The following is a 22,819-nucleotide window of genomic DNA, read 5'->3' on the forward strand; positions in this document are numbered from 1 at the left end:
AGTGAAGGACAAGAGTAGAAAATATTTGAATACTGTATTTGTTGTTGGAATTTTTATGAATATATATTTTATTTTTCAACAGGAAGCCCGTTTCACATTTGTCTGCCAAGGCTTGACAGATATTCACATTTCAAATGACGTCACATTATTTGGAACATCGTGTACTTTTGTCCTAGATGTGCTGACCTGTTTATATTCCCTTGTCAGACTGAACATCGAATATCATTCATATGATACTCATTTGTGTCTGACACAATGGTTGCAAAATTGCTTAGATGGCACACATTTTTCAAGTGACTGAAATTGAGATTGAAAACTAGATTGCGTGTGTGTGTGTGTGAGTGTGTGCGTGTGCGCGTGCGCGCGTGCGTGCGTGTGTGTGTGTGTGTGTGTGTGTGTGTGTGTGTGTGTATTTCTGTTCATCGGTGCATACATATAGCAGATTGACAGCTGCATGGATGACTGAGACAGTGTGTGAACTACACTATGCATGCACACGTCCACAGCTGACAACACCGCCAAGACCAGACAGAATCCCGGTAGGGCTATAGGCGTGGGGTCAAAGGTCATTGCAACCATCACATTTAATACCGTCGAGCTGAAGTCAATGCAGCAAGGACTGTAAACTCCACAAGAAGAAGAGGAAGACAAATGATTTTAAGACGCTCTTCATTCATGAAACAAATGAACAAACCATAAATACTAAATTTTTGGAAAGAGTTAAATATTGGAAAAAAAAAGGACACCAAAGTAATAATTAAATAGAACAACAACAAAAAGTGCGGACTAATAATAATACCATCATTAAATAAAATGACTAATAATTAAAATAATAATGAATGTATGTATATATATATATATATATATATATATATATATATATAAAACAACCTAAAGCTAATGGAATGTTAATGATAAACCTGATGCATAGAATAATTCTAATATTATTATAATTACTGCATGGAGAGACGAGATTACCAAGTCCAACGTGACCGAATGAAAGCAGAAATGCCACATACATTCGCAAAGTAATGGCAAACACCCATGCTGCAGTCTCTGTGAATATTTCAAAAGGCCTTTCAATTATTAACACATATAAAATATGCACAACACATGGATGTGGGCTTTGATGATGGTCCCAAAGACCAGTGATGTTAGTTTTTCAGCCACTGCACTGGAGACAAGATGCGCCCATCACCCCAAAGTCTGCAATAGACACATTTTTGAATGCGGGGGTTCATTGTACTTTATTTATTTGAGCAATATGCTATATTATCCAAAAGAGTGTGGGATTATCTGTACACAACACAATGATACTTTTATTCAAGGTTGGCATGTTGCAAGAAAAAAAACCAAACTCAGACATGTATTGTGAAGAAAGCAACCTTTTATTGGTGTGAGGCCATCCTGTCGCAAGTGAGGGCAAAAAAGGGTTTAAAAACAATTGGTGCTCTGAAACAAACCACGGTTGCCACTAGTGGGTGGGGCTTACAATTGAGAGTGGGTGTGGCGTCGCACCCAAGAAGCGAGGGGTTCCACAAAAACAATTGAAAAACAAAACATCACTTGACTTCTTTCACGTCCACACTACAGCAGTATCAGAACTTTCTCAGGGGAGGGGGGCAAGGAGGGGTTGTACATTTGTGCGTGTGTGCGCCAACAGAATTGGGTTTGGGTGTTAAACAACATGAATTGCTTTTTAAATTTTTTTTTTTAATGTAAAGGGGCATCTTATGAGGACTGGAGCCTTCACTCCCCTTATGCGTTGGTTGTCATCATGACGAAAAGACAAGAGTTCACCTTCACCGGGGCGCCCCTCCACCCGTCCGGCCTCACTTGGCGTTGGCGGCGCCGCTGAGCACCTTGCGGACGGCCTGAATGATGGCGTCGCGGTCGATGCCGAAGATCTGGAGCAGCTCGTGAGGCTTGCCGCTGCGGGGCACCTGCGACACGGCCAGGCGGTGCACACTGAAGCCGCTTTCATTCACCACCGCCGAGCACACTGCCTCGCCGAGACCACCTGATAAGGAACACAGCAAATTCTGACTCGTACAAGATTTCTGCATGTATCAGCAAATCTACTGCAATACACGTGCATTTGCACACAGACACATAACATACATGCATACGTATTTAGGGTTGTTCGTCGATTCAAATTTTAAATTAGATTAATTCATCGCATGATTTCCGTAATGAACTTGCGGTTCATCGCAAATTGCTTGCACATTTTAGATCTGTTCTGAATTCATTCATCTGTACATTTATGATTATATTTCTAAATTCACATTGTAGTTATGTTTATGTATTTATTATTTATATGCATATTTTTATTTGGTTAGTTCATTTTTTGTTATTAGCATGGACAGATTAAAAAAGATACAATGTTTGGATTATCATTTATTTTAATAATTCTCATGAAATATTTTGTGAACGATTCATTGTAAATCAAATAAAATACTAACAATTTTACATGTACATTTAATGTGACTTTATTCTTTATTGACACGTACTTTGTAATCATCTTTTCAGAACATCATACAGAATGAGAATGAATTTTTATTTCATTCTGAAAATAAATTATTTTGCATAATTTATATGCACGTTTTAACTTTTTTTTTTTTTAACCCCTATCTAAAAGCACCTCTAAAAAATTCCTTGAGCATAAAAGATTGCCCAACCCTGTGTTAGAGTGGAGGCCACTATTTGAGGAGTACAAATGGATGAATGGCCAGAAGATAAAGAAGCTACAGTGAGTCAATAAATGTGAATGCTGCACCCTGTAGCATGATGTCTTGGAATACTGGACATATTGTTTGATCATGTGTAATACCTTTTTACAAATACTGCACACAACCGAACAAAAATGGCAGCACCAGGATTAGCACTGACAACAAGAAAGGTGTCCTGGCTGGTCCACCTTACGCAGTATAGTAGAAGGTTAAAGGATGTAGCGGCACAATAAACAAGCAGACAAAGACATTTTGGACATTTAAATGCACGGCGCTGGTAATGTATGTAGGTCAGCGAGGGCCCACAGGCCAAAAGCGGAAATTAAAAAGCTCTGACGGGCTGTGCCGACTCCCATCCCCCCACCAGCATCATGTACCATGGCCCCCCCTCCCCCACCCCTCTCATCTCCTTCCTTGCTCACAAGAATCACCCAAATTCCTCCACATCTTGTCACTCTGCCTGTAGCCTCCTTTCCCTTTTGTCTTTCGATCCTTTCTTTTTTGATTCATTTATTCTGCTTCAAGCCATTTTATTTACGAGTTGATGCGCAATCATCCCCAAGCTTTCTGCTTGAACGCCTCGTACTCTCTTTTTCTGTTAAAATAGCTTCTAGCCCTCAGTAAGGGAAGAAATGCAGGACATTTGGACATGTTTTTAAGACATATATATTGACAAACAGCTCCCAGGAGTCTTAATAGCATATCTGTAGCATTCTTTAGTCAAAATAACACAAGGTTCAATAAATAGGAATACTTTTAAAGGTTATTTGTTGATAATATAGTATATTTAGCTCCTTTTGTGTCATGCAGTCAGCCAGCATTTATCCCGCCCCACATTCTGCTGGGGCCAATGACGAGTCCGATCTTCATTAGCATGACCACCAATGGGCTAAATCTCACCCACGTGTTCCCGAAAACAAGCGAGCTCCCTTAACTTAAAGACAATACTGGTAAATAAAGATGAATTATCCGAATACAGTTCCAATGAATAAATTAACACTGTGAACAATGTGAATGTGGCACATCGACAAACACCCGCCCGCGCTTCTTCTTTAGTGCCGCTGATCAGAAGCTAACGCTGTTATGAAGCTAATCTTTGACTACTACTCAATATAGCTCAATTTATTTTGCACCAAGCTGTTACTAATTTCACCATATCACCCCAGTTCTGGAACTTAGTCGAGCCGAAATGATGTGGGATGGTAATCATGCTAATTGGCCACACTGAAATGTAACAGTGTGGTGGAAGAACCGAATGACTCGCAATGACACAATCTTAGAAATAGGCAGAGGCATCATGAGTATCCACAACAGTTGGTTCAAGGTCAAAAGAAGTACAATAAACATTTACGGCAACATGGACAATACGTCATTGATTCTGTGTTATTATCAAATAAACAAGTCCCAAACAGGACTCAGTCGACAATGCAATCATGGCAGGTGTTCCACTCCAGTCCAATAGGGGGCGATACATCAGAATCATGCTTGTTTTTCCACAACACCTAGTCCAAAAGACAGGGCGCCATCTCTTGGGTGACGTCACAAGCCTAACGAATTAGCGAACAGAGCCTACTGCTCACCTTCATAGTAATGATCTTCCACGGTGATGATGCGCCCCCTGGTGGCCCTAGCGTTGTCAATGATGGTCTTGGAGTCCAAAGGTTTAATGGTGAACGGGTCAATCACGCGGATGTTAATTCTCTCTGTGGAGGAGAAGGGAGAGAATTCTTGAGTGGGTGTTTTCACACATCCAAAATACAAAACAAGGTTCTCTGTACGTACCTTTTTTCAGATGTTCGGCGGCCGCCAGCGCTTCGTGGAGGGTCACCCCCGCGCCAATGACGGTCACATGGTCGTCATTGGTTTTGTACACAACCTGAGATGGAAGGGAAGACTAAAGCATTAACTCCATATCAAAAGACAGCATTCTAGTGGGCAGATTTGGCAAAACTACTCACTCAGATACTTGTGTAAAAGTACTCTAGTAAAAGAACAACGGCTTCAACTTGTACTTAAGTTAAAAATAAATAAATAAATAAATAAAAAAACTGAAATGCATTTCACTACAAAAGTCAAAGACATAAAATGATTTTTTTCTGGTCAATTATGTAAAATATTTGCTTAGATAAATTGGCAAGGGTGGACAAGTAGCTGGACAACAAATGTATTTAAGCGGCATGTTCACACAATTATTCAATGGTAAATTATGCGAACATGTGACAACATGCATGAATGTTGAAGATGATTAAAAGAACCTAATAGACATGCTTTTGTTACTTTTTAAGGTAAAAAAAAAAAAAAAAAAAACACTACACACCTTAGCCTGTCCAACATGGAAGTCCTCATTGCAGTTATAGATGATGTTGTTCTCTGGGCGGCTTGTTCGGATGAAACACAGACCCTGGGGGGGGGGGAATCATAACTCCCATTTATACCGTGCCTTGAGGATCGAGAAGAAAACAATCCATCCATCCATTTTTTTCAGCGTGTGTCCCCACTAGGTTTTCGGCTGAGCTGGAACATATACATCCTGCACACTGGACTAGTCAGCAGCCAATCGCAGGGCACAGATAGCCAAAACACCCATTCACAATCATTTTCACACATGTGGACACTTTGGGTCTTCAAGATATGAAATGCTTTACACAATACACAATTCCCTAAGTATAAATTTACCGCACGTCTTTACGATACGGATATTGCATGTGTCATTATCATGATGACGATATTTTTGGGGGGACATATTGTGTAGCCCTAGTTCGATTAGATGTACTGTATACAGCACAGGTGTCAAAGTCAAGGCCCGGGGGCCAGATCCGGCCCCCTGCGTCATTTTATGTGGCCCGCGGGTGCAAATTATGTGTCGACTTTCATGGTTCTTGCTGGAATCTGTACAGAAATGTCAAACTGTCATGGGTAATAAATAACGTTGAGATTTTGCACCGGCCCTCCGAGGGAAGCCGTAACTCCGAAGTGGCCGGCGACAAAAAATGAGTTTGATACCCATGGTATACAGGATGCAAGAAATGCATTTAGCATTTTAATCATTGTTACCTTCGTGTTAGCCGAAAGCTCCACAGCCTTCTCAGTGGAGACACCGTCACTAGGGTAGAAGACGGTGGCCCCGGGAATGGCTCTGAACATGGCCAGATCCTCCAGACCCATTTGAGAGGGACCGTCCTCTCCTACACACGCACACAAACACACACATGTGAACAATCATGAAGATTGAAGCTGACATGTTGCGCAGCGTGCCAGCAGACGAGCATGCATTCAGGTCGTGAGCATGCGGTATACCTGACAAGGTGGAGGAGGAGAAGGTGAAAGGGAAGGAGGTGGGGAAAGAATCAGATCGCTTCCGTGACTCGTGGGGGGAACACGGGGAGGGAGGTTGCTGATTCCAGAAAGAGGAAGAGGAGTAGGAAAAGGTGACAAGATGGGAGGATCAAGTTAAGGATTCTCGGGAAGCTTTTACAAGTGGAAAAAAAAACTGGCTATAAACCCCCTGAACACTGTCGAGTTAGTGATTGGCTGACCAATGGAGACGCCGCAGTGGGATCCGCACAGGTTGATGTTGCTCTCAGAGATGGCGGCCATGCGCAGCTGGTCGTAAGCCCGGGAGAAGAAGGTAGCAAAAGTGCTGGCAAAGACCACGTTGCGGTCCCGCACGGCGCACCCGATGGCCACGCTGACCTGTGAGAGGGAAGTGAGGGAGACATTTTGAAGCGACAGCCCCTCTGATGTTCAACCATTTTCTTTCGAGGCTCCACCGTAACCACACAACCTCTACGGCGCATATGAAGTTTCTTCTTCTCGACATACCATTACAAAGTACTATTGGTATGAGCAACGATGCAATAAATACATCCATCCACCCATTCATTTTCCAAATCTGTTTATCCTCACAAGGGTCGCGAGCGCGCCGGAGCCTATGGCAGCCGTCTTCGGGCAGTAGGCCGGGTACCCCCTGAACGGGTTGCCAGCCAATCGCAGGGCAACACAGACGAACAACCGTCCGCGCTCACAATCACACGTAGGGACAATTTAGAGTGTTTCAATAACCTCCCGTGCATGTTTTTGAAATGTGGGAGGAAACCGGAATACCCGGAGAAAACCCACGCAGGCAAGGAGAGAACTCCACACAGGAAGGCCGGAGCCGGATTCGAACCCTGCACCTCTCCACTGTGAGCCGGACGTGCAGATCAGTTGTCAACTGATTTTTTTTTTATTTTTTTTTTTTAGAAAATAAAAGTGGCTAGCAGTTGAGAGTTTAGCAGTCTCTTAATTTCTTGCCTCTCTGGGTGAGGAATTGCTCACTTTAATGTGTGAAAAACAGAATCGAATTAAATTGTACAGTAGATACAAATCTTTGTATCTTTAGCTATGTCATCGATTTCCCCGTTGTGGCCACAGGTTGGAAACACTCCCGTGGATCTTATGTTTCTGAATAATACGCCCAACTGTGGTCACAGGAACATCAAGCTGCTTGGAGAGGGCATTGTAGCCTTTACCTTTAATATGCTTGTCTAGAATTTTCTTTCTGGGGGTTAACTGTGTTTTAAATGACGATTCTTTTGTTGTAAACTTCTTTCTGTCAAGTTCAACAGTATTTATGGCTATACTGCTCGTTCAACTTGAGGCAATGCATAGCAGAGAAAACCCATCCTACCATGTTTTGCTCAGCGATGTAGCACTCCACGTAACGGTTGGGGTGTTCGTTCTTGAACAGCTCGGAGAAGGTCGAGTTCTTGGTATCTCCGTCAAGCGCCACAACACGCTCGTTGTAGCGGCCCAGCTTGGCCAGAGCCATGCCGTATGCCTTCCGGGTGGCAATCTGGTCACAGACGCACAAAAAGACGAGAGGATGCGGGTTCAAAGGACAATCCCAGTCGGGCTTGAATGTGTTAAAAGTGAAATGGAATGGCAACAAAATGGTGTCCTCTTGCTCAGTTTTGACACTGATGACAATTTTCATTCATCTTTTTTTAGGTTAGCCCGCTACATAAAACAACTGCAACTCAATTGTACTTGTGTTCACTTTTGCATTGAATGACAAAATACGTTTTTGACCATACGTTTAAAAAATCTCACGTATTTCAGCCAGTGTGGATGTTAGCAAAAATTGTACGCCTCATCTTGCTTACCTTCTCTCCAGGTTTGTAACTGGGTGCACTGGGCATGCGGATGTTGCGCAGGCTGACGGGCGCGGCGTCCTCGACGGGCGGCGAAGGATACAGGCGTTTGTTGCAGCTGACCATGCGGCTCTGCAGCTCCTTGATGACACTCTCGGCCATGTCTTTGGGGAGAGGCTTCCCGTGCCAGCCCATCTTATCCTCGGCCGCTGAAAGGTACACTCGTCACCACGGTAGTGTACTTCGCAGTGGCGTATATTTCCATTGCGTCACACTGAGAGCTGTTTCTCATATTTTGACCGACGTGTGACATTTTAGAAAGTGATCAGAATATTAGGAACGCCACTCAGTATATGGCAGTACAGCTCTACACCACTGCAAATTAATTTTTCATTTTCATCATTCATATTTATTTTCGATGCCACTTTTACAAGCGTTATGGTCAAAGGGCGACAGGGCGAAAATGCCAAATTAATAAAATTGGGCTTTATTGTGTTATAAAGGCAGGATTTTCTTATATGGCGCTTGTACCGGGTGTCATTAGATAGCGCGGATGTACCGAATGCTTTGACGGATTTTGTTCACATGTATGCCGGCTCATGCATAAAATCAAGCTGACACAACGGGCTGCATTCAAGGTCAAAGGTTAGAATCACGTGGACCACACAGCCTAAGAATGTTATGATAACTGCTCCTACCCATGTTCTGGAGCCCCCAACCACACAATAATGCACATTCCCCTCCTTCATAATAACAAAATGTTCGCACAATAGGCCATTGGGGTGTGTATTCTACACATTCTTGGGGATTAAAAAGAGGGGATGGGATTAGGTTGGGGTCAAGGTCTCATATTCAATTTGACAACGAATTGAATGTAGAGGTTATTATTAAATGAAAATAGTTGTCAAATATTACCTTGTATGCCCTTGCCCTTAATGGTCTTGGCAATGACGGCAAGTGGCTGGTGGCGGGGCTGATTCAGGACCTTACACAACTCTTCCACACTGTGTCCGTCCACAATGATGGCATGCCACCTGAACAAGTACACTCAAACTATCAACACTGTTTTGGATTTATTCTATTTCAATCGTGAATTTCTTGAAGCAATGAAATGGAATTTACATCTTTGCAGGTTCATTTCAATAAATTTGAATGTTGTCAGAAAGTTTTTAGTGAAACTAAAGTGTGGTGCGATACAATTTAATTAGGCATGCGCAAAAAGATAATTCTAACCTATTATTCTATATGAAAAATAATTTGGATATTTTTTTCTGGAATATTCAAATTTCTTGAGATGATAAATTTCAGGCTTTTGTTATATTTGACTCTGTGTGTAGTGAGTCTATTCATGCTAAAATACCAAAAAAAAACCAAAAAACACGGAAATTTTAGTATGCAAGAATTCACTGGATAAAATATTCAAAGGGTAGATCATTTCACAGTGTAACAGGCTCACCCGAAGGCCTCGCAGCGTCGTTGATACTTCTCGACGTGGTGCTGGAGAGGCGCCGGGTCACTCTGGCCTAGCCGGTTGATGTCCAAGATGGCCACCAGATTGTCTAACTGGTAGTAGGAGGCGAAGGCCATGGCCTCCCACACCGAGCCCTCAGACAGCTCGCCGTCACCCAGCAGGCAGAAGACCCGGTAGCTGTGCGCAGACGACCATACACACAGAAACCACATGAATGGATCATCTTTTTTTATTCATTCATTAATTCCAAAGGATTTTAAATAATGCGCAAGTTTCCAACTAACAATTATGTCTTCGGGTTCATGTGTAGATTGGCTGACTTGTTTTTATTTGGGGGGGAGGGGGGGGCAAGTGTCATTTGAAATTTGCAACATTCTCTCACATAAGAGTACTTGTAAGTTTCATTTAGTTGAATGACCGTATTTTCCGCACTATAAGGCGCTTTGGAGTATAAGGCGCACCTTCAAATAATTTTAAAACTGATTTCATATATAGAGCGCACCGCATTATAAGGCACAGAGAATAGAAACGACAATGGTGGCTGGGGTTGCGCTATGCATCCATTAGATGGAGCTACACTAAAGGGAATACACTACAATACAGCTTTATTTCAATCAAGCTTTCAGAACCGCTGCAGTTGACACAAAGCGCTTGACAGAACATTTAAAATACTACGTCCAAGAAATCAGAATATTGATATGGATCCATATATAAGGCGCCTTATATCCATATATAAGGTGCATCACATTATAAGGCTATGATCCACATCAGATCCAATATTCTGATTTCTTGGACGTAGTATTTTAAATGTTCTGTCAAGCGCTTTGTTTCAACTGTAGCGGTTGAAATAATATCCATTTATAAGGCGCATCGGATTAGAAGGTGCACTGTAAGCTTTTGAGAAAATCGAATGCCTTTAGGTGCGCCTTATAGTGCGGAAAATACGGTACATTTCAATTTGAATTACCCTGGTCAGCAGAAAATATTAAACCAGAGATGGCTTTGTATGCCCCCAAAGGTATTCTAATTTTAAAAAGACTACTTTTTTTCATAGCACATCAAATTTCTGAGATATTTTTACTTTTGTTTTTAAAGTTGACATGTAGAAGCTAGCGCAAGACGGATTTTACAATGCGTTGTCATTTATGGCTCTTTCCACCCCCCACCAAAAAAAAAATATCACCTGTTACTGAATCTAACCCTTAGTTTGTAAATATTACCTCATATATTACCATATCAAATATTACTTTGTAGTTATAATATTATTTTTTTATTATTATGAAAACTTGATGTGCCAGAGAAAAAATTAGGACAGGTTCAGAATCAGCACAACATATAATCTAGAAAAGGTGATCTGCCTCTCCAATTAAAAAAAAAAAAAAAAAGCTCATATTTGTTGATTTAGAACATTTAAAAAATTATTTTATCATGTGCTTTGATTGCACAGTTAAACATAACAGCATGACTATGAATGTTTTTTTTTTTTTTTTTTTTACTTTTTGAGCGAGCTGAAAGTGGGTATCTTAAATAGTTTGTAACGGTAGATGCCAAGTCACTCTTGGGGTCTTTTGGTTCTGAATGGTGCTGTACCATCGAAACGCTATATTCTAGATTTGACCGCATCAATGCAGAGAGAATCTCTTTTCTAGACATCACTCGAGTAGCAGAAGTTTGGAGCAGCTGGAGAGTCTTTTCCGGCAGCTTTCTCTCCTCAGCACAATTTCAGATCAGGCCTGACGGGATGCTTTTTAAACACACAAAGGCACACTTCACCAGCGCCCCACCCACTACATCCTCGTCTTTAGTTGGCGGCGTAATGATTGCTGACAGCTTTCCGGTCAAATAGACACGTTCTTCATAAAGCTGCAAGATAGGCAGAGACACTTTGCATTCCAACCTCACACGCAAAGAAACAACAAAGCGCACGGAGGCTAAAAGAAAAAAAAAAGATATAAGCCAAAAGGAATTCCACAAAGGTGGATGCAACGAGATGGAGCGATGTTAGCTGTACTCAGACTTAAAGCAACAAAAAGGAAGAACAGCTGCGGTGCTTTCCCAACAGCTGCCTGGGGTTAGTCTTTCAATTGAATGCATGGAAAGAATAGAGTATGAATTAAAAAAAAGATTTACTATTATGACTATGATATCATGAATTTTTTTTCTAAACGCAGAATGTCAATACTTGGGATACATTCTTGACAAAATGGATATTCTAAATGGAGTAAAATAGAGCAACAAAAAAAAATGCTATCGGTAACAAGTAGATTTTCATAATTTCTTCTAATGTCTACGTCTATGCTATTTTGCACACAAAGACCCCCCACGCCCGCCTTACAACGGAAAACGATAGAAATCGTCAAAGAACAAATTTCCACTCAGTACGCAGCCATTGACTGTCCGCGCTTCACTCAATAATCTCGTCTTTTGACATTCATTACGGTCGATTATTGCAGCATCATCACCCTCAAGTTTGCTGCATTGGACACGTTCATTCATGCATACGTTATTTTTTTTTTCCGTACTGCTTGAACAACCGCACCCTCGTTTTGGTTGATCATTCATTGACTTCACCCTTCATAAACATTTCAAAATATCTTGGGTTTTCCTCAATTCATCAAGACAAGATATACAGATGTACAATACAGATAAGCACTTAAACACCAGGAGATATTTTTAAAAATTACAATTATTATTGAATTTAAAAATAATAATAATAATAATAATAATTTACCAGAACAATATGAATAACTTAAGTAAGAAATCATATGGTTCTACTGTTGAATAGGGAGGCATGCGGCATCAAACTGCAAGCTATCAAAAGCAATTCCTTGACCTATAAAAAGCTACAGACCACGAAAGTAGGTGATGCAGGGTCTCCATGGTAACGACATGCAGTCATCTCCACATGGTTACAGGGCATGAAACCCTCGCGTTCACATACCAAATAATAAAATAACATTTTAAAAAAGGTCTCTATTCTCTTTATTACAAGCCGGTAGAGTATCCTAGTGATGTGAAACTGTTGTGTTTATGCAAAAGAATTGAATTTCCATGAAATCAGTGGTTGAAGCCTATTTTGGGCTTTGGAGCCTTTATGTTGCATTGAATTAGAGTGATGAGCTGCGCTGAGTATCAGGGTGGGGAAAACCTATGCGGTCTTCTGCACGCATGTACTGTATGTATGTTGCACACACAGCCGAGCAAACAGTAAGACAGCAGACACACCAAAAGGGAAGGGATGTACCTTTGCATTTTGGAGGAGGTGTTGGGGGAGAGTGAAGCAGATGGGGAGATGGGGCGTGGAGGGAGTGCACTTGCATGTGTGCTTATTAGAGCAGAAGCAAGTGAGCGCTCACAGCATGGACAGAAAGAGAGAGTACACTATGGCATTCCTCACATTGTTGTTGCAAAAAAAAAAAAAAAAACAACACACTATAGCGTCTTTAGGATGCGCCTCTATGCCTTGTAATGTCATTCACTTTATTTTATTAAAAATGTTTTTTTTTCCCCACCTGGAATCTGATAACGTAATAAGCTGTGTACTGTAGTAACCGCTGTCCCTGAAAGGGTTAAATATAAAAGTGTCAGCGTTAATGTACATGGTCGGTTTAACGAATGTCAATCCAGAGCGCACCTATCAAGGCTGTGTTTGTTCCAACGCTGTGGGCTAAAATGTCACGTCAACACAGTGGGCTTCTGTCAGTCAAAATCTCTTACACTATCAGGATGCAAGGTCAATTCATGAATTCATTTTTCAATAATGAGTGAGGCCAGTTGGCAATTAATTTTAATTAATTCATCTTAGGGAAGAATTTTTGAAACGCTCAAAAAGTTGTACCTTTTCCTGAAAAGATCTTTTTCTGCTCAAATGCAAATAGCACAAATTACATTATTTCTGCCCAAAAACAAACAAAAAAAAAAACAAAAACATGAACATGCATTTCGTGTAAATTAATATATCTGTGCCCTGGGATTGGCTGGCAACCAGTTCAGGGTGTAACTCACGTACTGCCCGAAGTCCGCTGGGATCGGCTCCAGCACGCCCCCCACACTCACTCTTTTGACCAATATAATGTTACAAGACAATAAACTGTGAGTTATAAAAAAAAAAAAAAAAAAAAAAAAAGAACGGAACAAAATTGCCAGCATTTTCAATATTTTGCAACCGCAGCTTGTGTGTCTACTTTTTGACCAAGTGGGTAATCAGGTTTTCGTGTCGGTTACCTGGCCTCGTCAAAGTACTTCCCAGAGTAGGCCATTCCGCAGGCAGCCCCGAGACCTTGGCCCAGAGAACCTGTGGCCACATCCACAAACTGCTGCCTCTGTTGGCACAAAAGACGATTGGATCAAAACACAGGCATGGTTGCTTGAGTTTTCACATCACCAAAATATAAAAAGACGCAGTACATTATATCTAGGTTAGGGGGCTCAACAGCTGGGTCATCTATACTAAATATGCTTTTCTGTATCGAATGTGCATATTCTCTATGAACACATTCCAAGAACATCTTTTTTTTTTTTAAATTGAATACTCTAAATTGCCCATAGGTATGAATCGGAGTGTTTGTCTCCATATGCGCTCTGACCAGTCCAGGGTGTACCTCGGCCAAAAGTAGCTGGGATGTGCTCCAGCTCACTCTTCACCTAAAGTGCTGGAAAATGATCAGAAAGTAGAACTTTTAGGTTCCTCACCGGGACAGGGTGACCCTCAAGGATGGAGTCGACCTTGCGCAGGTTGAGCAGCTCATTCTCCTTCAGGTAGCCCGTCTCCGCCCACACAGCATACAGCACAGGGGCAGCATGACCCTGGAAAGATGTGGAAGAGATCAAATAGTCTATTCACCCTTGTTATGGAAGGACCCATAAATGCTAACTTATGAATGAGAAAGTAGAATTTCATTATGTTGATGTGAATGAGGAATTTTGAACACCACAAATGTTCAAGTCTTGAGATGCCCTATTGAAGTTTTGAATTTCAACAGTATTTCAATGGATGCCCCAGAAAGAAAATGTGGTAAAATAGAAATTGATTTTATTTGAACTATTTTGAATGAAATGTTGTTATCAACACAAACACCTTTAAGTGGTCCTTCAAATTGTTTATTTATACAGTGCATATTCTAGTAAAGTATATAATCTGTCCGGTGACAGCCACTCTGGAGATGCAGTACTACCTTGGAAAGGATGAAACGGTCATTGTTGGGGTTGCGTGGGTCTTCAGGTCGGTACTTCATGGTATGAAAAAAGACCACAGACATGATCTCTGCAACACTGCAACATGATGTGGGGTGACTGAAAGAGATAAACAAGACATAAGATATGTGATCATTTGGTCCAATGTTAAAATAGATCACAGCCAAAGCATGTCAATGTGAGAAAGTAAAAAAAAAAAAAAAAACCCACATTTGCTATCAGTGGTGCATATTGACAATTTCTATGCTTTTATTGGGTTAATTCATGCCAGAGCACATGTTGTCAGACTTAAGAGAGGCTTCCCTCTCACGCACACACTGGATATTGTTGTTTTTGTGCATGCACACTCTTTAGACATCTTGCAGGTTATTGCTCTTTCCATTTCCACTCTACATGCCAGAAATACCTCACCGCAGCCTTCTTCCATCAAGGCTTAATCTGTCCTGAAAGGGAAAATGTGATTAAATGAGGGGAGCCATAGCCTAAAAAATATTCAGTGAGTCCAAGGATGAAAAGAATAGACTACATTGGGTAAAATACAGTAAGATGAAGAATACTTACGGTCCATAAAATAAATAAATAAACAACAAAATCGGAAAAATTAAGGGGGGAGTACCCAAGTACCCAATAAAGTAGAACGTAAAGTATGGACAGGAAAACTAATACTGTAGACGTCGCTTCTGTCTGGAAACCCAACATTTCTTTAACCTGTCACGACAAGGAGCTGGTAATTTATTAAGACGCTCACAACTCGTGAGTAAAACTCGAGTTAAAAAAAACAAAAACAAACCATGTGTTTTATTTTGAAAGTCTAACGGGATGTAAATGTTCGATTGAATGACGAGCGCTTAACGGCTGCAGCGACTGAAGCGTGCTCGCGAGACAAGAGCTCCATTCGGCCTTTACTCTGCAACACGTCCCATGAAGTGCATTGGACCGCGGACTGCATCGAACCGGACTTCGCTCCTCCTTTTCTCCTCCTCCTCCTTATATAACCCAACATGGAAGCGGTTCAGGCCACTCTTGACTTGACCTAATCACGTTCTTCTTCATTTTAAAACCCGTTTGTATCAATGAACGGTGAGCGGAAAATATGACGTGAAAAAAAAAAATTTTTTTTTTTAGAGGAGGTGTTGGGCCGAGGGGTAAAACACCATTAATTTTATGAGACAGTGAACCAATGAAATAAAAAAAATCCCTTGCAATATCAGTGTTAAAAATAAAAATGTGTCCATCGGTTATATAGTAAAAAACATATGTTCTACGGTAAATGAAGTATTCCACGTCTTTTTGCCCCCAGGAAACATGACATTTCTTCTTCTACTCATGAATAAAGTATTCTACAGAAGCCGAATATAATGATTGAGCACTCGCATTAATACACTTACTTAAACATAATCTTCGGAACTAAGGTATCGCCAGAAGATTACCAGCAATAGAGTATAATGCATTTACGTCCCATACAGTCAGGTACAGTAGAATATATGAGAAACGATTTTGTGAACTTTTTAAGCATTTCTTCCAGAAATCAAGTATTTTACAGATGGAAAATTCAATAAAAGAATTGCATGACAGCACAAGTGCATTTTTAAACCACAGTTTAGCGTGCATATGCAGTATAGTGCAGACAAATTCAATGAATTTTCACACCATTACGAGTAGAATATATGTATAGTGAATTGCGTTTACGTCCCATTGAGTCAGCAAGCAAAGAACCGGTAGATCATCGTCGACTATTTTCTGCACCTGTCATGAGACAATGCTAATTCAGGATCAGTGTGGCTATTTTTTATTCCACACATCTTTTTATTCATGCGTGGCCAAAGTGTACTAAATAACCGCGTGTGTATCTTTATTTGGAATTTTCGATTGTTCCTCGTTTTGATGAACAAGAACGCTTTTGTTTTGGACCGTGACCTGCCAAGGTGGGATCCATTTAGATCTTACCCGCTGCCCGCCGCAGTGGTCGCCTTGATGGAGTTGATCCGAAGCCGGTTGGCGAGGTTCCTGAGCGCCTGCACCGTCTGCTGGTCTGGTTTGTGGTAGTCTTCCATGTTGTACCCGTTTAGACAGATTAAAACGCGTTAACACCCCCAAAATGCGTGCGCAATGGTCGACTGCAGGGGTTAAAAAGGCGGTTGTGGGTCTGCAGCAGAGTGACAGAAGTGAAACCGGTGAGGGAGGGTAGAGATTTGGGGCGGGAGTGGGGCGTGTTAGCAGGCAAATCCTATGAATATAGCTAATCTAGCGCTGAAAGCAGCCTGCACTCAGACTCCGAAGTCACGCACGAGCACAGCCAATCATAAAAGATTTTTGGTTTGAGGCCAAAGCCACGCCCACAGCCACAGTCCACCGCGTTACACGTTTATGATGGAGTGCTGGGAATAACGCGGAACCCCATTATTCGCGTTGGATAGGGACCAAGCTGGCACGCGATTAGCAAAAATTCGTGTATAATTGACGGCATTTATTTTTGCCTGGGGGGGGGGATATTTTGTTTGTTTTAACTGAAACAATTCTTCAGAAAAACACTAATTCAATCTGTGCTTTGTAAATGAAAAAAAAAGATGTCTATCTATTAAAAAATCCACAAATATTCGAATTGACAGGTTCCAAATCATGAGTATGTGGGGGACCACTGTTGGCATCCGATGAGCTCCGCACGGTACTGATGTAAAAGTACACTCGGGGAAAAGAAAGCAAGGTTTGCCGAGTAACACAGACCGCTTTGAATGAAGAATGGTAGTCTATGCTTATCTTTAGGTTTGCTAAACCAGATACTGTATAGGGAACGTTCCCCGTCGGTTTTGCAAATGCTTAGCCAAACCCAACGTTCGCCATCCCGGAATAAAGCGGAACCCCGTTATTCGCGTTGGATAGGGACTTCTTGGGAGCACACTAAGTGTACGACTGTATTTCATGCATACCCGCTGCACTATTGCAGCCATAGCAGATGACTTTATCTGCCTGGCGACATCTGATGGTTGAACACCGAAACTGCACGACCAAAGCTACTTCTAGTTCAACTGCGCAAGAAGTCGAGTTAATAATGTAAACTCTTCCGGTGAGGTGGGGGCGGGGGCGGGGGGTGTCACCCAGTGCGAAAGCCCGCTAATATAAAACATGCTGGAGGATTTGACGAGACATCAAAGTGCATTCTGGGATATCCGGCAAAACTATTCACCACTCAAGATGGCATCACGTTGTGATTTCACTGAAATTTTAAATCCGTGTTTTAGCACTTTATCATACAGAACAGGGTGTTCTTTTCTCCACAAGTCGTAGGAGGTGGTCTAACACATTGTTCATACTGTACTCACTTTTTTAATAAATACAAAAAAGTAACTGCACTTGCCCCACAAACCAGGTTTAACAAGCCCACAACGATGTTCCCTTCATACAAGAACATAGCCTGTACTCTCTTTATCTTTTCAGAAGTTGTAAAAGTTAAAAAAATAAATAAACACGTTTATTGTCACAATTCTTTAATAACCAAAATATTCAGAATAAACCAAACGGCACTTGGGCACTTCCGAAAATAAAAACAAACAATTTTTAGAATGGTCCCCAAATTATGAACTCAATCACACGGCTGACGATTAAAATAACCTTAAAAATATTCCACACGAAGATCAACATAAATTCAACTTTATCCTTATTCCTTATGTGACCAAATATTGGTTGGGCAAAACGGAAGCACAGCGATTTACACTTCACTCAAGTGTACATTGAAATCAACTTTGGGAGTTAAAAACATCCTATTAAACAGCTGGTTGTCATGACTCCCACCCACATATATCTGCAAGTACTGTACTTAAAATAGACCCATCAGTCACAAACAATCTATTTTGTGTTTTTTTTTGCACATTGATTGATCAAATGATAGAAATGGTATGTACAGTACATTGTATGTATGTAAATTTGCCAGACAAAATCAGTCAATTATCTGTACATCTGTTTTGTGATGCCTATTCACATTTACAATTTTTAAGACAATCCACGAGTTTGCATACATGTATTTTGTTTGGGGAAGGATGATTAATTCCTTAATTTCCTTTATTCTCCACCCATTTCTGTTCAGGCTTGTTTGTATGAAGATTTTTTTTTCCTTTTTAAGAAAAAGCTGTACTTCATGTGCTACTACTTGGGTATATACAACATGCTTTCATGTTATGTTCAATGATACTATTTGGTGTTGACACTTTGCATTGCTGTAACCTTTTCCTTAAAAAGGATGAACGGTTAACGTAAAGGCTAGGTTGGACACAAAGCGAATGAAAGTGGAGGGAGGAAAAAACTTGTTCCATATACCTTCTGAAAAGTAGTTTTACAAAGTAGACTTTTTTTTTTTCTAGTTCGACCAGTGCCTTTCCGCACAATCACGAAAGGACTGACTATGATTGCTGGAGAGAGGTGGAGCAAAAAGGGAAAAGCAGCCATAAGAACGCTACTCATTTAAAGAGAAAAATGATGATATCCTCTATGATATCCACAGGTGATATAAGAAAAATAATAGTTAGTTTTCTCCCAATAGGTCAACTAGTCAGGAAATAAGCTTTCAAAGTCCAATGATGAAAGTTCAGGGTCTTATGAATTGGTCAGTGCAAGGTTGAGGTGGGGGAAAAAAAAAAAGTTCCCTCCTCTAGTTCTCACGACCAAATTCATGAAGAGTGACCTATCGTGCAAGGAGTCAGGCATCAGGGTTGACACTGTGTCGGACGCTTCCTTAGTGTACGCGGGTTGAATAATTATAGCTTCAGGTTGCTGAAGTCCTTGGCCAGGCTCCGCAGGTACGCGTCATGAATGGCTCCGAGGAACGCGGGGTCGTTCTGGATGGCAAAAACACGAATTGTGTTACTCGACTGGGATACAGAGATGCCAAACCCGGTCATCAACTCTCAGGAACATTCTGGATATTTTGTCAGGAACACTTTGGATTTTGTCAGAAACATTTGCATCTCAATGGGCCACCAGTAAGTCTCCGAACAATATTTTCATTCAGTTTTTGAGCATGTTTTCTTGATTTGAATAATTTTGAGCCACAACAACATACTAACGGCGTGTGTACATACAAAATAATGTTTAAATTCATTGATTGTTTTCAGTCCGTACTGTGCGTGGCTATGTCTTTTTTTCTCTCTCTAGTATTTTTTTCCCTGTTCATTGGACTGTAGCATTTTATTGCGGCAATTCGTGACTACATTTATGGTATCTTAGCGCCGATTTAGCATGGCTCAGCCTTCAAAATTTAGTTTTCTGTTAAATGCTATTCATCCTCCTTTCGGGTAGTTTTATACTTCTCTTATTCGCTGCCACGGAGGCGATGATGAGGGACATTTAGAGGATTGGCTGCTCTTTCGCTGTCACGTTAGTCAGCCAGCCACAGCTGTGGATTCACGGAGCTGCGCAGCGACATTTGTACGACGATGTAATGACATAAACGACCATTATTGCGATTGGACGGCTTGTCAAGTCCAAATTTTATGGTGAGCCATTCAAAAGCCGTGGTAATGCGACTCATTTGCAAACTTCAAGTTAATCTACCGCACATCCTTTTGTCATTACCGGGAACATTTTCAATCTCCGCCCGCTAGGATACACTGAAGTCATGTCAGTCTATGTTTCACGTCAATTTGGCTCTGGCCGGTTTCGAGATTTTTTTGAAACTCGCTTCTGAAAATGCTGTACCTTAATAAGGTGTATGAGAGTCTTTTGGAGCTGAGCTTTGTTGCAGGACGGTTGTGGGGCTTCCATAGACCCCGCAGAGGTGGTCGGGAGTTCGGAGGAGGGTGAAGGGACGACTGCTGCAGCCGCCTTGTCGAGGGACTGCTGGAAGGCGCTGGGGGACAGAAGCACAGAAGAATCCGACCCAGAAATGCCAAGACCGAGACTCATAGGGACGGCCTGCAAGCAGGAGAGACGAAAAAGTGAGTTTTGATTACCTGTACCACAAATGAACTACTGCATCTGGAAAGAGATGTTGACAACTCACCGCGAGAGGTTTGATCAAGTTTGGGGCTTTAGAGAGAACATCCATTTCTTGCGTGAGCTGGAGGACCGGTTCCCTCATACGTTCTTGGAAGTTGTGAGGTGGTACCAGGGTGCTCGGCAGGAAATTGGGCGCTAGGATGGGTTTGTGGATTTCCGCATTCAGCGACTGGACTGATGGTTTCAGTGAGCTTAGGAGCTCCTGCTCCAAATAGGCTCGGGGTACCGCGGATGCCACCGCGGATGCCACCGCAGAGCCAGCGGGAACAGTTGGAGTTTGGGAACCAGCTGGTGGCACCATGAGAGGTATGAGCGGGCCAAGAGATCGGGGCTCGGCCCCCGGGCCCACTGGTTGGAAAGCGGGGTTCGGGTGTAGCGCATAAGATGTTGGGAGCAGGCTGTGTCCTTGGTGAACCTGGTTTGACCCGGGATCCTGGCCAGCAAGGTGGGGAGGGCAGAGAGGTTTTGGGTGGACTGGAGGTGGATAGGTCTGGTTCTGGGGGTAGGTTGCCGACGGCTCGCTGGAAGCAGCGGCTGGATTTGGGGTCGGCATGGCAGGCAGAGAAGGGTCCTTGGGGATGGATGAGCCGAAAAGCTCCTCGACTGTGATCTGCTTCACCATCGTGTGAGTCTTCTGATGGGCAAAGAAGAAAACGTGAACAATCAGGTGAACCATTCAAAGCAATCCAAATATTGTGTGTGCAGACCTCAACCGTGTTTAACGCTTGAACATGACGTCATCACCTCTATAGTTTATTACGGGCTGTACAGTCTTTCTTAGTATAGTAAACCCTCTGTGGAAAAAAAAGTCTGTTATTTGTTCTTATCATATTTGGCATTTGATCTGATATGTGGCACTTTGTTACAGCTGTCTTTTTTTTTTCCTAAGTGCTCATTGGAAAAAAAAAAGTTCAGCAGATATGTAATAAAATTCACAACATTTTGTTGAAGAATTGACCTGTGACATATTTTTATCAAATGTGCCCACGGGTCAGAAGCGGCAAAACGTAATCCTTTTCTGATCCAGAGTTTGCAATTTTGCATTTTACAGAAAATAAACGTTACGTGGAGAAATCTCATTGATCATGTTCAGGCAACTATATCGAGTAACTGTAAAATCTCATCAGATCACCTCATAATTTGTCGATTTGAATGCATGACCTTATGAAATGTCACCGTTCTATTTATTTATTCATATGTCATGCATTGCACACCTTATCAGGCGGCTGACAACTGTGCACATGATTGAAAGCTTCCGTGGCGTTCGGCTCTGTAGATACTTCAGCATCCCCGGACTGAGCCTACATGACAGGAACAAACATAAGATCAATTTCAATTTTCTTAAAAACCAAACAACAACAAAAAAACAAAAACAAACCAGAAACCTTTAAACAGAGAAAGAGAGGAGGTGTTGTTTTTGGTGTACCAATCGGTATAAAGCGATTGCATAGCCTAAAATATGGAGAATTTGAATTTGATTCTTGTCTGTGTAAAAGGTTTGTTAATGTTTGGTGTTAAATGTGACATTTTGTCGGGGTTACTCGGCTCCAGGGGGAAATGTATCGTTCGCACACTTCCAAAGGCAAGCATCAAAATTACTGAGCCAACTCACCTTCTGGTATTCCTCCTTGGCTTTGCTAAGCAACTCCAGGATGTCCCTGGGCCGTCCTTCGGCCACACCATTGGGCCGCCTGGGCTCCTCCTTCTCTGGTGATTGTCTTTGGGCATGTTCAGCCTCTAGTTTCACAATTCTGGGGGAGAGTATGTGACACGGAGTAAGAAAGTGTGGACGTTGACACACGGCCCTAATTACCAGGGATGTGTCCAAGGACCGGCAACCCGAGGCCAAGGCCAAGGCCAAGGACTTGCCTCCGAGGCCAAGGCCAAGGCCAAGGACTTGGAAAATTTTCCGAGGCAAGGCCAAGGCCAAGGACTTGAAAAATTTTCCGAGGCCAAGGCCAAGGACCAAGGACTTGCCTCCAAGGCCAAGGCCAAGGACCAAGGACTGATTTTGAAACTGAGGCCTAGCCGAGGACATATACGTAGAAAACAATGCTATCATACCACTTGGCAGGTGTTCATGATTTGCAACACCCCTCCATCATAACCCCTTGCACTCCCTTACGCTTGAATGATGTGTTTTTATTCAAAGAGTAGAACAGTCAGGGCACGTGTTATTTATACTGAGAAAAAGAAATAAAATCATATGATATACATTTATGAATTAATGTTTTCGTGCAGTAGTTTCTTAATATGAAGTAAATCAACACTCAACAGGCATGACATGGCACGGAACACAAGTTGAG

At 41.9% G+C, this 22,819-nt stretch overlaps 2 protein-coding genes across 3 annotated transcripts in view; both read right to left on the minus strand.

Annotated features, from left to right (window-relative positions):
* Positions 1 to 1,367: 1,367 nt before the first annotated feature.
* On the minus strand, positions 1,368 to 16,579 carry LOC109517808 (transketolase). The gene is made up of 14 exons (XM_019873194.1): positions 16,473 to 16,579; positions 14,507 to 14,624; positions 14,025 to 14,138; positions 13,557 to 13,654; positions 9,318 to 9,509; positions 8,777 to 8,895; positions 7,874 to 8,070; positions 7,399 to 7,563; positions 6,266 to 6,422; positions 5,784 to 5,914; positions 5,047 to 5,130; positions 4,512 to 4,605; positions 4,310 to 4,432; positions 1,368 to 2,020 (listed from the first exon to the last, which is right to left on the minus strand). Exons 1-14 carry the CDS (start codon positions 16,577 to 16,579, stop codon positions 1,833 to 1,835), a joined length of 1,887 nt encoding a protein of 628 aa, XP_019728753.1. The 3' UTR covers positions 1,368 to 1,832.
* A 1,799-nt stretch (positions 16,580 to 18,378) lies between these two features.
* dcp1a (decapping mRNA 1A) overlaps positions 18,379 to 22,819 on the minus strand; it is a 10,922-nt gene continuing 6,481 nt past the window's right edge. Inside the window, exons 5-9 of one of the 2 annotated variants that reach the window (XM_019873163.1) lie at positions 22,126 to 22,264; positions 21,728 to 21,814; positions 20,518 to 21,144; positions 20,214 to 20,429; positions 18,379 to 19,354 (exon numbers count right to left, since the gene is read on the minus strand). In XM_019873163.1, coding sequence (XP_019728722.1) covers positions 19,274 to 19,354; positions 20,214 to 20,429; positions 20,518 to 21,144; positions 21,728 to 21,814; positions 22,126 to 22,264 — 1,150 coding nt within the window. In that variant the 3' untranslated portion in view covers positions 18,379 to 19,273. Of the gene's footprint in view, positions 19,355 to 20,213; positions 20,430 to 20,517; positions 21,148 to 21,727; positions 21,815 to 22,125; positions 22,265 to 22,819 lie in introns of both variants that reach the window. The other variant, XM_019873162.1, reaches the window with a different exon arrangement.

This window comes from Hippocampus comes, unplaced genomic scaffold, assembly GCF_001891065.2.
Source record: "Hippocampus comes isolate QL1 unplaced genomic scaffold, H_comes_QL1_v1.1 scaffold28, whole genome shotgun sequence".
Lineage (NCBI taxonomy): Eukaryota > Metazoa > Chordata > Actinopteri > Syngnathiformes > Syngnathidae > Hippocampus > Hippocampus comes.